At 31.3% G+C, this 13,642-nt stretch overlaps 1 protein-coding gene across 1 annotated transcript in view; it reads right to left on the bottom strand.

The window, feature by feature from the left end:
• The window catches only part of LOC143640173 (uncharacterized), an 83,018-nt gene that overhangs the window by 31,282 nt on the left and 38,094 nt on the right, over positions 1-13,642 (bottom strand). The window contains 6 exon segments of the mRNA XM_077108073.1: positions 243-350; positions 4,247-4,300; positions 5,501-5,554; positions 7,785-7,838; positions 9,933-10,040; positions 10,568-10,621. Coding sequence (XP_076964188.1) covers positions 243-350; positions 4,247-4,300; positions 5,501-5,554; positions 7,785-7,838; positions 9,933-10,040; positions 10,568-10,621 — 432 coding nt within the window.

Raw genomic sequence — 13,642 nt, forward strand, 5'->3', positions numbered from 1 at the left:
GAAAAATAAATAAATGAAAGAATATGAAAATTTGAAATTTAAAAGGGTAAAGTCAAGGCAAAGTCTAGGAGAATATTTCTTGTGCTGGAAAATTTCTTAAAAGTAAAATTAATTCAGAATGTTTATGAACATATGAAATGAAGAAAAGTCAGCTTCACTAGCCAGATTTCTAATATTTCTATAAAAAGTTCAAAAGTGAATCTGGCATAAATGCCACTTTAAAGGGAATTAAACTCACTCACCGGGTTACACTTGGGGCCATCGTCACCTGGTGGCCCCTTAGCACCAGGAGGTCCAGCAGCACCAGGTAGACCAGCTTCTCCTTTTTCTCCCCTTTCTCCTTTGGGACCCTACATAACATAAGAAAATAGTTACTTTACAAGCTTTAAATCAATTTTTAACCTCAGCATATTAAGCACACAATTCTTTGCTGGGGGGTTCTGTCTTGAACATTGTAAAAAGTATAACAGAATTTATCCAGTCAACGACTATTAGTTGTAATGCTTTCACTTGGGCAAATATTATCTTTTCTCAACTTGTATGTGAATGGAAATAGTCTAGGGTATGTGACGGTATTAAGCATTAAGTCTCTGCCTTTCTGATTTCTAGACATGTAGATTTTAGCTATGAAAGCCTGTTGCTAATGCCTCACACAGAGAAATACATAAAAATATAACAACATGCTAAAGTGATCGTTTAAATAATACAATACATTCATGAACTGTATTTCCACTCATAATCATGGTGCTACCAACTCTGAAATCAGAGATCTTAGCAATTCTGAAGTGGGCTGTGTACATCTAAATTGAAAAAGATACATGATGTCTAGTTTCCTTTAATTTTAAACTCCGGTATTTCCAATATTTGTAGCACAAACTCCATGCTTCTCAATGGTTTCAAGGGTAGAAAATTAAATGTAAGCACAGAGGAAACTATTTTGTGTACAAAATTCTCACTCTTTGAGAATATATATATATATATATATTAACTCCTTATGTTATCTGCATAATTGTGGAAGACATCAAGTATTTCAAGAAATTTATCAGTAGTAGTTAGTGTATGTAAATTTTCAACTCTCAAGGTGAATAGCAAGTATTTCCAGAATTTTGGATAAACCTTACAAGTAAAATATTACATTTGTATTATTTATGAAGAAAGAAATTGTTGTGCTATCTCAGTCTAATGGATTGATATATAATAGTAATATTTTTATGAGCTGGTTATTCATACCTGTGAATGGAAACAAGTAGTTTGCAATTCAAATCAACTACAAAATGCTCATGTTAAATATTTTATATATGGTATACATATAATATTTATTTAGAATATAGAAAAAAAGTTGGTCCTGTACAAAATGTTTTCTTATGTGTCATATTAAGCTAGGGCAATAATGCAGAGGTGGCAATTAGCGGTCAAATTACTATAGGTTTTTAAATCCCTGTCAACTGTAAAGTTAAACATATTCTATAAGCCTTCTTCCATTTTTTTAAATATAGAAAATGATAGGCAGTGAAGAGATGGTTTTAAATAATTTTTACTATTTAAGGATGATCTTTTAAATTATAAAGTCAAATTTAAGAACAATACATTAATATTAATTTGTCCAGAAACACATATGAAAATTACCTTTATTGTGCAAGTATGCACAATATATATATAGCAATTCCATAAGATGTAATTAATATTTTCTAGAAATACCTCAGTTCCAATTTTTGAAAGTGGGCAGGACAAAATTACAAATGAATAAAATAATGCCACAGGGAATATATCAACAAGATTACAAAATACTGATTCTAAAGAATAATACTTGATGTAAGTATATGATAGAGGACTGGTATATGATAAAGTGTTAGCTTATGAAAGTGTAATGTCTTATAACCTTTTTACCTCTTTCTATATAATTCTTGCTTGTATGTTCAGAGCTATAGACATATTAAATATTAAGAAAATATCCTCTTTTGAGGGAATTATTAAAATTTAGAAGTTATTTATGGTAAATATACATTACATGAACATGTTAAATATGTTTACCCAAAGCACACAATGACTAAAGACACTGCCTTCTTCTATTTTTCATTTTTAATGACTGAAAATAAAGTTTCCAAAATATAAATGAGGATATGTTCAACCAGAATGAAAGATGATGTCAGAAATCTATAATATATAGCAGATTCTAAAAATAAAAAAATAAATAAATAAGATTAAAGTGTTTTATTTCTATACTGTTTGGTGTCACATAGAAAATGAAATATAATAAAAGAACAAAATTAGAACTTTCTTTTGTCATATAACAAATTTCAAATCAGGTACATTTAAAACATAAAAATCAAATCACCAACTAGAGTGAATCATTCTCATAAAACTCATATTTGGTAAGGTACTACCACAGAGGCTTTAAACAAAATGGAAACAGTGTGGGACTTCCTTGGAACTCCAAACATCAGTGTCTATCTGTAAGAGTTTCACAGAAGAAAAAGCATAAAAGAAGCCAATGAAGAACTTAAAACTATTCCCCTGTATTTGAAACTTTAGAAAACAAGCTGAAACAGCTGAGTGGAACACTACTAGACAGCATTAGAACCAAAAAGGGATAGTGTAACAAAGAAAAGGGTCAAGGCTGATGTCATTGATCTGATACACAAGTATCCACAAATCAGCATTGTCTTAAGCTTTTCCTCCTAGGACAACTGACCTCAATGACAAATGCTCTTTCAATCCCACCCTCCAACCACCAGAACAACTTAAACACTCGACTTTCAATTTCAAAATATAAAAAAGATATCCAAATAAACTACACCACTGATGCACTAACACAAACTTTTCCAATGAAGTAATTAATGTACTGGAATAATCACATAAATTTTCTAAAGTAAACATCAAAATAACACATTCTGTTATTACATTTTATTTCTGAGCTTCAAATTCTTTTTTGATTTTTTTTTAGTTGTAGATGGACATAATACCTTGATTTACTTATCTTTATTTGGTGCTGAGGATCAAAGCCAGTGCTTCACACATGAAAGGCAAATGCTCTACCACTAAGCCACAACCCCAGCACTTTCAAATTCTTTAATTAAAAATCAATGAATTTCTTTTAATAATTCAGTACAAGATAAAATGTGTCAAGACTTGAGGTCAAGGAGCAGAATCACTTCTTTCCTTTTAGTACCAGGAATTGAACCCAGGGCACTTAGCCACTGAGCCACATCCTCAGTCATTGTATTTTTTATTTTAAGACAGGATCTCACTAAAATTGCTTAATGCATTGCTAAGTTGCCAAGGCGATCTTCAAACTTGTGATCCTCCCGCCTCAGCCTCCTAAGCCATTGTTATTATAGACAAGCAGAATCACTTTTAAAAGTTTGGGATAAATCTGATATCTTTAAATAATCATCAAATTCAGGAAAAATTTAAATTTTTTACCATATAATATTTTCTGCTATGAAATACAATTCTTTCCTCAAAACTGGTAAATAATTTATTTTTTAAATCAAGAAAATACCAATGATAATTTTCTTCATAATTCTATTAAGAAGTGAGCATGAATACAAATTTTTTAAAAAATCAGTGAATCATTTTGACATTTTCATAAAAGAAGAGAAAATTATTAAAATGAAATCATGTTCATCAGAAAAGGAAGCTATTCCAAACCTGGATGTTTTGGCATATGCTAACTATTTTGAAAAGTGCCAAAGACAGGTCATGTTATTAGTAATGAAAATATAACTCAAAACATGACAAAATCAATGACTAATTCTTTTGTGTCATGAACATTTCTATTTCCCTTTTAAGTCAGTTACATTGAACAATCTCTTCTATGTTCAGTCCTATAACTATCTAGAGACTGAACTCCCATCAGAAATTCATGGAGTGGAGTATCCTATTTTCAAATGAAAAAACTTTGATGAAATTACTGAAGATTTTTTAGTTTCAGCTTTCCAGCTCTCAAAGGTGGATAATGATGACACCATCATTATGAAGTTGTTGCATTGATTAAAGAAAATAACCCATGTACAGCATTCAGTACAATATCTGGCAATCAAAAACATGATATCTCAAAAGTACTTTAACTTTTAATGTGTTTAAGTACCAGAGTAGATGTCATATAACTATATGTAAAATACTTAAAGATCCCTTTAAATTAGAAGCACTTAATACAATATTATCAAAATATATAAAAGTATACAATATTATCAAAAGCTCTTACTTTCAGCTATTTCAAATGGCATCTTACTAAATTTCTTACCTTTTCTCCAACACCATCAACTGAACCAACAGATCCTGAGGGTCCTTGTGGTCCCTTTAGTGTAGAAAAGGTAATACAGTTATCCTTATTCTTGTGTTGAAACATAAGTTCATAAATATATATCTAATTTTTCTCAGAGACAGAAACATATACTAGAATTTTGTTGTCAAATGTACTGACAGCAAATAATTTAATATAGCACATTGACTTTCAAATTCTCCAGAATTTCTAATGTAGAGCAGTAGTCTTTGCAGGTCTGATCATTCCAGTTGACACTTAGAACAAAATTTTGATCTCTCTACTCTGGAAGTCAGGTAAATTTTACAGGATGATTTTGTGGTAGATTAAAACTATGACTCTAGTTATGTATTACATAATCCATATGAAAAATACCCCCTTTATAAATGATTAGTCTTGAAATTACTTAGGGGGAATTGAAAACCAACTGCTTTTTTAGACCGATTACTTCTGGTCTACTTTACTCAGTTCTGTCCTGCTAGAATTAAAAGCAGGCCCGGAAAAGCAAAGAAAACCAGCCAGAAGAATGAGCAAAGCAGACATCTTCATTGTGAAAACACAAAATAAGGAGATCTCCAAAACACAGAAACGATTAATAATAACAATAAGATACATATGGCTTGACATTTCCCAATCCTATAACACTGAACCAATGTCAGTTTCAGGAATATCTTTTTTTATACAATTGAGAGGAAATATTTTAGATAGTAAGAGGTGCACTTATGCACATACTACTCTGACACATTTTATAGACCAAGAATACAAAATCCAAAGCCTTTAAATAAAAGACTTTGCGCAGATGTGTAAAGATACAGATATACACTAGTGCAAAGGCAACTACAAACCATCCCCTTATGCCATTGTTAAAGATAAAGCTTATGTTTGAAAGATTCAGCAACTACTTATTGAACAGTAATCATATGCAAGGCATAAAGTATTTTGATCTGAACAATGTGGTTCACCGTAATAGAAATAACACAAGTAGTATTTGCCACTAACCAATAAACATATCTTGAATGTGCACTGTGTGTCTATTTTATATTTGTTCCCTAGAAAGCCTGTTTCTCTCTCTGAATAATGAAGTGGAGTGAGTAAATGATCCTTGAGTTCTCATCCACTTCTAACATTGAACAGTGGCATGATTATCTCCATTGTATCTCAGAAAACATCTGCCACGAAATAATACCAACACTTAAGTAACTTCAAAATGATCAGCGTATATTTGACAGTTCTTACATCAGCTCCATTGGGACCTTGAGGGCCTCTTGGGCCAGGAGGACCAGGTGGACCCTGTAAAAGATGAATAATAAAATTTATAAGAATCAAACTCAAATGCACATTTAACATTTTTATTTTGTGAGTAAGAAAATTAAAAGAAATTTGAAGCATATGAAATCATAGTCAGTTGGGCATATCAGGGTTTTAAGGTGCCTGACAGATACAAATAATCCTTCATACATATCTGTGAAGAAATCAGTCTTTCACTAAAAAATCAATTTGACTAGAAAATAGGACAAGAAAGCCTGTTGCTACCATCTAATATGATGTATTCATAATATAACTGGCAATATTTTATGTAACAACATACTAGAATATAAGGGGACCATGAGGTTAAGAGAAAAAAGGCACTTGACTACATTTAGAATTCTTTAATTCAATAAAAGCACTTTGATTTTTTTATTAATTTGTATTTGGATCATGTGTGTGTATGTGACATGGATATAACAATCACTCTTTAGTTGTATTCCCCAAAGTTTCTTTTTCCTGGCTGTGCATTAAAATTACCTAAGGTATTTTTTATTAAATATTGAAATACTGATAGTCAACCCCCTATCTCAAGGTTTAATTAAAACAGTCTGTAGTGAATACCATTGGTATATTTTTAAAGGTCTTAGTTTATTCTAATGCCATGGTTGAAAAGTTTCTCTAGTATTCTCTATTACCATAAGGTCAGAGAGAACATATCAATGATTCATGGAACCATAGCAACCATATCTAAAGAGTAGTTTGCTACATATTGGATGATGCTTGGAAGTTTTATTAACCAGCTATCTGAATCAGCAATGATTATTCCACATTTCTTCTACTTAATCTGGTTGTGGTCCTTAAAGAGAATAAAATCTAACATACAGGTATGAAATTACCAAAATTGTTTTCTCAAGAAAGTAAAAATTGGGGGCAATGTTGAAAGGAAAGAGCAATTATGAAATGTATTTATAACATTTCATTATAGATTTCAATTACTTTGGCAAATTATTTTCTTATCAAAATTAGTGCTTAATAAACAAATATATGCATTTCAAATTTTAGTTTAAGGTTTTAGGGCAGAAAGTCAGAATTAATAAATGTAGATCGTTATAAGTCATATCATGCTAATTACGACTGAATTCTTTATTAAATTTATAATTTGTTTCAAAGTATTACAAGAAAATCTCATTATCCATCAACAATTGCTAATTATACAAATCTGGTATGATTATTATTTATTTTATGTTGCTCCACATCAAAGTCCAAAGTTAAAGCCTAAGAAGCAACTAAAATACGGCATCTTTATAAAAGACATAAAGGTAAGAAAGTAACAACATATGAAGGCCAAACAGGCATACAATATTATTCTGAGGTGAGAAATAAAGAAAAGGAGATATAGCTGAAATAATGATATCAATATTTAATGGCTGCAGATGGAGACAGAGTAGGAAAAAGGTGAGGGGTAAAACAGAAAGCACCATTGTCTTTAGGACTACTTTGTGCAGATCAATAAATTCTAATAAAGAAATTAGTAGTACACTAATCTTTCTTCTATTTCAATGGAATGCCCCCCTTCTAGTTTTCTTTTTCTTTCTGTCTTCCCCACCACCACCACTTATTTCGGACTAGCTTTCACAAATCAAAGAAAACATTAGACCTTTGATTTATCAGTCTGACTCATTTCACTTGGCATGATATTCTCCAGTTCCACCCATTTACCAGTTCCACCTATTCTTCTTCATGGCTGAGTAAAACTCCATTGTGTATATATACACACCGTTTTCTTTGTTGATTCATCTGTTGAGAGATACTTTGGTTTCATGGCTTGTCTATTGTGAACTGTGCTGCTATAAACACTGATGTGGCTGCATCCCTATAGTATACAGGACTGAAGAAAAAGGACAAGGGAGAGGGGATAGGATAAGGGAAGAACAGAGGAATGAATCTGACCTAACTTTCCTATGGACATATATGAATATCACTGTCATGTACAAACCCATGGTACTAACAACAGCAGCAAAAACCTGAAAGTAAAAGTAAACAGCAGAAAGAACAGTAGACAGAAGCAAACAGGGCAAGGGAAGGAGGGAAGGAAAGAGGAAATACTGGGGACTGAAATAGAGCATCATATAATATATTCCAGGCTTTTATTATTGTGTCCAAATGAATCATAACATTATGTATAAATAAAAAGAACCAAATTTTTTTTAAAAATAAATTAACAGTGTGGAGATTCACAATAATCATCAAAAAGTAGAAAATACAAACTTACCATGGGGCCAACATCTCCATTTTCACCTTTTTCACCAGGTGGACCTGGTAGACCCTAGGAAAACGTAGTACAAAAATAAAAATCACTCAATACATCTTGTCAAAAGTCACGAATTAAGTATAAAGTAAGATAAATACATGGAAATTAAAATGCAGAAGCTAACATTTGTTTTGGAAGTTTTGCTCTCATGTGATAAAATCTTATACCTACATTTACAGATAAAATCTGTGCTTTGTTCAATATTATACTGTTCAATTTTCTTTACTATAACTAAGTACATCATATGATTTTGGAATTTATGAACACCTACCCATATACTCTACCTTTTTAATGAACTGGATATAATAACATTGCCACGGTACAAATCTTCTGAAAAATATTATCCCAGATTATTTCAGAATATCTCATCTAGGGGAGGTTTTTATAGATAGGTATCACTTTGAAAAACTCTTTTGTAAAATTGATATTTCAATATATCTTCAATATTATACATATCTTCTGAAGTCTGGGCCTGTTAATTCATCTCTGAATCTTAAAAAAATTCACATGACCATAAAAATTATAAATTTATACATTGTTTCCTCAAATTAATTTCCACTGTATCCATTTGCTTTAGGAGAAATTCTGTGTTACAGTGTAAAACTAGAATAGGCTGGATTCAAATTTTACTTGACCATCTTTATGTGAAAATTATTTTACTTCTTCCATATCACTTACTCAATTAGCAGAAGAATTTATATTTCCTCTCTCTTATCACAACAGTACTTGTGTGTACTTGAATTGTATACCTATATACATGACTGTGTGACTCCTCTACATACTTATAATCTTGGCCTACTTTTGGGCAGTGTCAATTATTTTCTTCCTTAGAACTGGCAGAGGCCAAACAAACAAAGAAACAAACAAAAACTAAGATCTCAATAAAATACTGCTGAATAAATGGTGAAAGCATGAAACCTAAGAAAGCAAACAAATCAAAAGAAACAAGCCAAAAAAAAAAGTTTCTTGTAATACTGACTGTGAAATTGGAAATTCTCTTTGTACTTTTCAAGCATAAAAAAATTTTGTCATTAAAACGAAGCAGATAATTAGAATATCATGTTAACGAGTTAAAAAACCCCTATTTTAACAATAATAACTACATTAAAATTATTATGTGACAAGATGTAATTTGTACAATTATGTACATAACAAGCTATTTAATACCAAAATCCAATACTTTTACGATTTTATTTAGGAAAATAAAGATGATTAAATATATACAAATTTCACTTGCATATACTTTTTTATGACTTCACAAATTCTAAGGTACGGTAAGCCAGATTACTTAATGTATCATTTCTAATATTGCTAATTGAGCACAAGCAACATCCACATTACCTAAATTCCATTTAAAACATCTTTACAATCTTACAAGGAATCACTAGATATGTAGAGAATAGTAAGTATAGAATAAGTTAGGGGAAAAAGACCAGACGGTTGCAAAGTTTATAGGGATCAGTGAACATCAGGTGGAAAGCGAATCATACTCAGAATAGAGATGGCCAAGAAGAGTCCAGTTGTAAGATCTATACTACAGAAATAAAAGTTTCTCATCTACAATGTCTTGCAATATAATATTTCCTTCCCAGATATGCTTCATAAAACACAAATTATTTTAATTAAAAAAATTTAATTGGTTTACTATTAATCTACCTATTATTGTTTATCTTACTATTTGTTGGCAGTGTGCTATTTCTCTTAATACTTCTGAATGTTTGTTGTTACCTGAATTATTAAAATTTCTGCTATAAGACCCAGGAAACAACCATTCTAATGTCTTACCTTTAATTATCAGACTTATACATATGTAGTTGATTTTTTTAAAATATAGGAATGAAGAAAGGGGTGTTATAATACCTGAGGTATTTAGCCTAAGAGCTAAATGTACTGCAAAAACAGGAATCAGGCTGACACATGTTCAGAAAAATTAAGAACACTTGGTAAAAGGCAGTTGAAGTTCAGATATAATGTGAGTAAAATAACCATTATAGTTAAATATTGTTCTTACATAGAAACAAGGAAAGATGTTTTTCTTGCCTCCACTAGGTGAACCTGACATAAGAACCAGGTGGAAATGATGGAGGAAACAATTAGAGAACCACTTACCTGAAGACCTATGGGACCAGGAGGTCCAGGGAAACCTCTTGCACCCTCATCACCTTTCTGCCCAAACATCCCCTGCTGTCCTCTGGGACCTGGTTCTCCATCACCTCCCTAGGGAGCAGCAAGGAAAATTATCATGAATTGGAAAACCATTATGATACAAGTCATAAAATGTCTCCATTGCAATTTGTTCAAAGCTGATATATTTGAGAATAACCAAAGTAAAATGTAAACTAAATTCCCACTATTTGCTACAAACGTGTCATTGTTCATGTTGCTAACATTTCATGTTTCTGGAGTACTGCTGATTGTGAGTTGATCTTATATACGAATGAAGCAAAAGCTTTTTAACAGTGAAAAATGTATTACATATTAAGTTATTTTCAACTAGTTATAGTCTAGGTTGAAAGGAAGTCACGTTTTCTTGTTCTAAGGATAAGCTTGGTTAGCTATGCAATATAATTTAAACATGACGGATATCAAACATACAAATAGAACTTATTACCATACAAAAATTAACTGTGACTCAGTGTCAAACATACAAATAAAACATTACCACACAAAAAAAATCATTGGGTTATGTGACATTTCATAAATTTCATGAAGGAGATCTTGGTTGAACAAAATTGAATACTTACAGCAATTCCTGGGGCACCAACTGGTCCTTGAAGACCTGGAGGACCGGGAGGACCCTGAGAGAGATAAAGACCAGTAAATTTAAAACTGTAGCCAGAAAATCCTATATAAAGCAAAACCTTTGCAATAGAAAAGCAAAACCTTTGACGGATCAAGGTCTATTAAACCTCTCTACACCCTTTGGACAAACAGCAACATTACTCAGAAAATTTTCACTTTTAGAACTGTCAACTGCTGCTTATTTTACTCCTTGGAGATCCATAATTTCATATTTGGAGTCAATTTTAAATTGACACTTACTGAAAGCCTTCTCATCTATATGTGGTAGATATGTTAAAAATAGATTTGTACATTAATATACATCAAGTCGAAAGTTCACATTAAAATTTTTTCACAATACCAGATTTCTTTAGTGAAAATGTATGGGTCAGGAATAGTACATGAAAAATTTGTCTATGTAATATCTTCTAACAGAACATGAGAATTCTGAAGATTCCCTAGAGATAGTATGTAATTTAGATACATGAAAATTTCAAACTTCTAATATGAGCACACACACAAACTTGGTGGTATATATCAAGTATATTGGACTCTTTATTTTGAACAATAGATTCCAAAGGCATTATGAGCCTTACTTGCATAGATATATCCTTGCTATCTTATTTTCTTGCATTAAAACTAGTCAGGCTCTATAAAAGATATGAAGGCAATCAAGAGTCATTGAATTCTATTTTATTCTATGGTTACCACCTTTGGGGAAGATTGCTTACAGCAAAGATTCCAAACATGTTGTCTGCAAACCACTGAGGGTATTTGAGACCATTTGAGTTTTCTTCCAGTTCAAAATTCTTCATATAAAAACACTACTACGATGTTATCTTTTATACAGTCTAGGCATTTGCAGTAATGATGCACTAATGATGATAAAATTGCTGACGACTTTAACAATCATCATGTCAATAGCTACAAATTATAAAAGCAATAACTATATTTTCATAGTCCTGAACTCTGTCATCATAAAATGATGTTTATGTTCTTGATGAAGCATGAATCATCCTTCATTTTATTAAATATTGACTTTCTTTTGTCAGGAATAGCACATAAAAATAGCACATGTCCTTTGATATTCATAGGACCAAACTGAAGGAAAAAGTTCTTTTGTTATATATTGAAGTACAACGCCTCTTTCAAAAAGGCACTTGGACTGTAGTTTGGCAGCACTTTTTATATGGAATTCTATTTTTACTTAAAAGACAAGACAAACAGTAAGATTGTAATTATTTAACTTGGGAATTTGGCAGAGATGTGATGAAAATAAAGGAAGTTTGTGAATTAAAAAAAACCTGACAATATTTATAAATGCATCAAAGATAACATTGAAATTTTCAAGCAATATTAGAATTCTGAAATCTTATATCTGCCATTGCAGGCCTCACTGCTGCCCAATCTGAAATCATTTTCTGATATTATTAATATTGTATAAAGTAACGTGTTAATACTTTGAAGATCTTACTTAGTCAACCAATAATTTTCAAATGATCATTGCAGGATGATATAAAATTATATATGAGGAAAAGCGTCATTCAAATGCAAGGTAGACCAATAAAAACGTAATAGCATAAGGAGCTCACTGATTTGACAGCAAATTCCATACCACAATTGACCTTAAGAAAAGTTACGATTTATTAAATGTTGAGGTAGAATCAAAAATACCCCACATCATCTGAAAAAAGATTTCAAAACACTCTTGCCTTTCCAACTTCATATATATGTGAGCCTGGATTTCAACCAAAACAACCTATCATTACAGACTGCAGTGAGAAGCACGTTTGAGGATATAGCTTCTTCTGTTAATCTAGACCCCCAAAATATGAGGCATCGCTACTCTTTGTACTATATATTTTTTTTTGGCGGGGGGGGAAATATAGCTATATTTCATTAAAACTGCCTGGGGATTATCATTCTTAGTTTTAATGAATCAATTTGTAAGTATTTAAAATTTCTCAGTTTAATTCATAGTATAATAATCCACATGGAGCACAGCTTTTTGGCATTCTTAAAAAGTGTTTAAATCTACGAGGGTCCTGAGACAAAAATTTTTCAGAACTTCTGGCTTATAGTCAACCAGTCATATTTAATTATAGCTTTAAGGAGGAAATAAAACCTTTCAAACATGGCTTCTGGAAATCACATAAGGTTTTCTAATTAGACAAACTGTATTTACTTATCTTTAAGAAATCTAAACAAAACCTAAGAAAAGGTAATTTACTAAAATAGAACTTTTAATTTATATCCAATAGCAACTGCCTCACACTTAGGCATATGGTTTCCATACACAATTTCCTGTGATACTTGTACAGCATAGATCCAGAATATCAATGTTGCCCATCACTCACTAAGGTTGTGTTCTCCTGATATAGAAATACATGAAGGACTAACGATGGGTTAAATATTGCATTATCTGAAAGCTGCTTCTTGTTTTGATACAAATTATTCTCTTTAGTTAGGACCATTCATCACACTGGATTTTGGTGACTATTCAGTTTAAGAATCAATTCTAAAAAGAAAAAAAAACTTTGTTCGAAGTTATGTTTTAATGTATGCAATAACTGAAACATGAAAAGCATCAGGATGATAAATAGGTCACAGGACAGAGTCGTGGCTTAATAGAATATAATTTCTAGAATGTTATGTAAACTTCTATACTAGTTGAAAAAATAACAAATGTAGAACATTACTTTGTACTTCCCCACCTTGCCTTCTTATTGCAGAATATGGAACACTTAAAGAAAGAAAAAGAGGAAAATAAGAACTAAATGTCTGTAGATGCTCTTTAAAGAGCATTAATTAATGAATAAATGCAGAGGGAAAGTACATGAGATATTATCACTTACCTTACTTAATCTAAGAAGAAGGGAAATTTAAAAAAATATAATTCAAATAGGGTTTAAACTGGTAAACAGTGAGTAAGAAAAGCCTGAGAGGCAAGAATGAACACACCATTTGGCTACACAACAGAAATTCTTTCACCAGCTTCAAGATTTGTTAAAAAAATATTCCAAAATAAGCACTTAGAA

This window comes from Callospermophilus lateralis, unplaced genomic scaffold (genome assembly GCF_048772815.1).
Source record: "Callospermophilus lateralis isolate mCalLat2 unplaced genomic scaffold, mCalLat2.hap1 Scaffold_130, whole genome shotgun sequence".
Taxonomy (NCBI): domain Eukaryota; kingdom Metazoa; phylum Chordata; class Mammalia; order Rodentia; family Sciuridae; genus Callospermophilus; species Callospermophilus lateralis.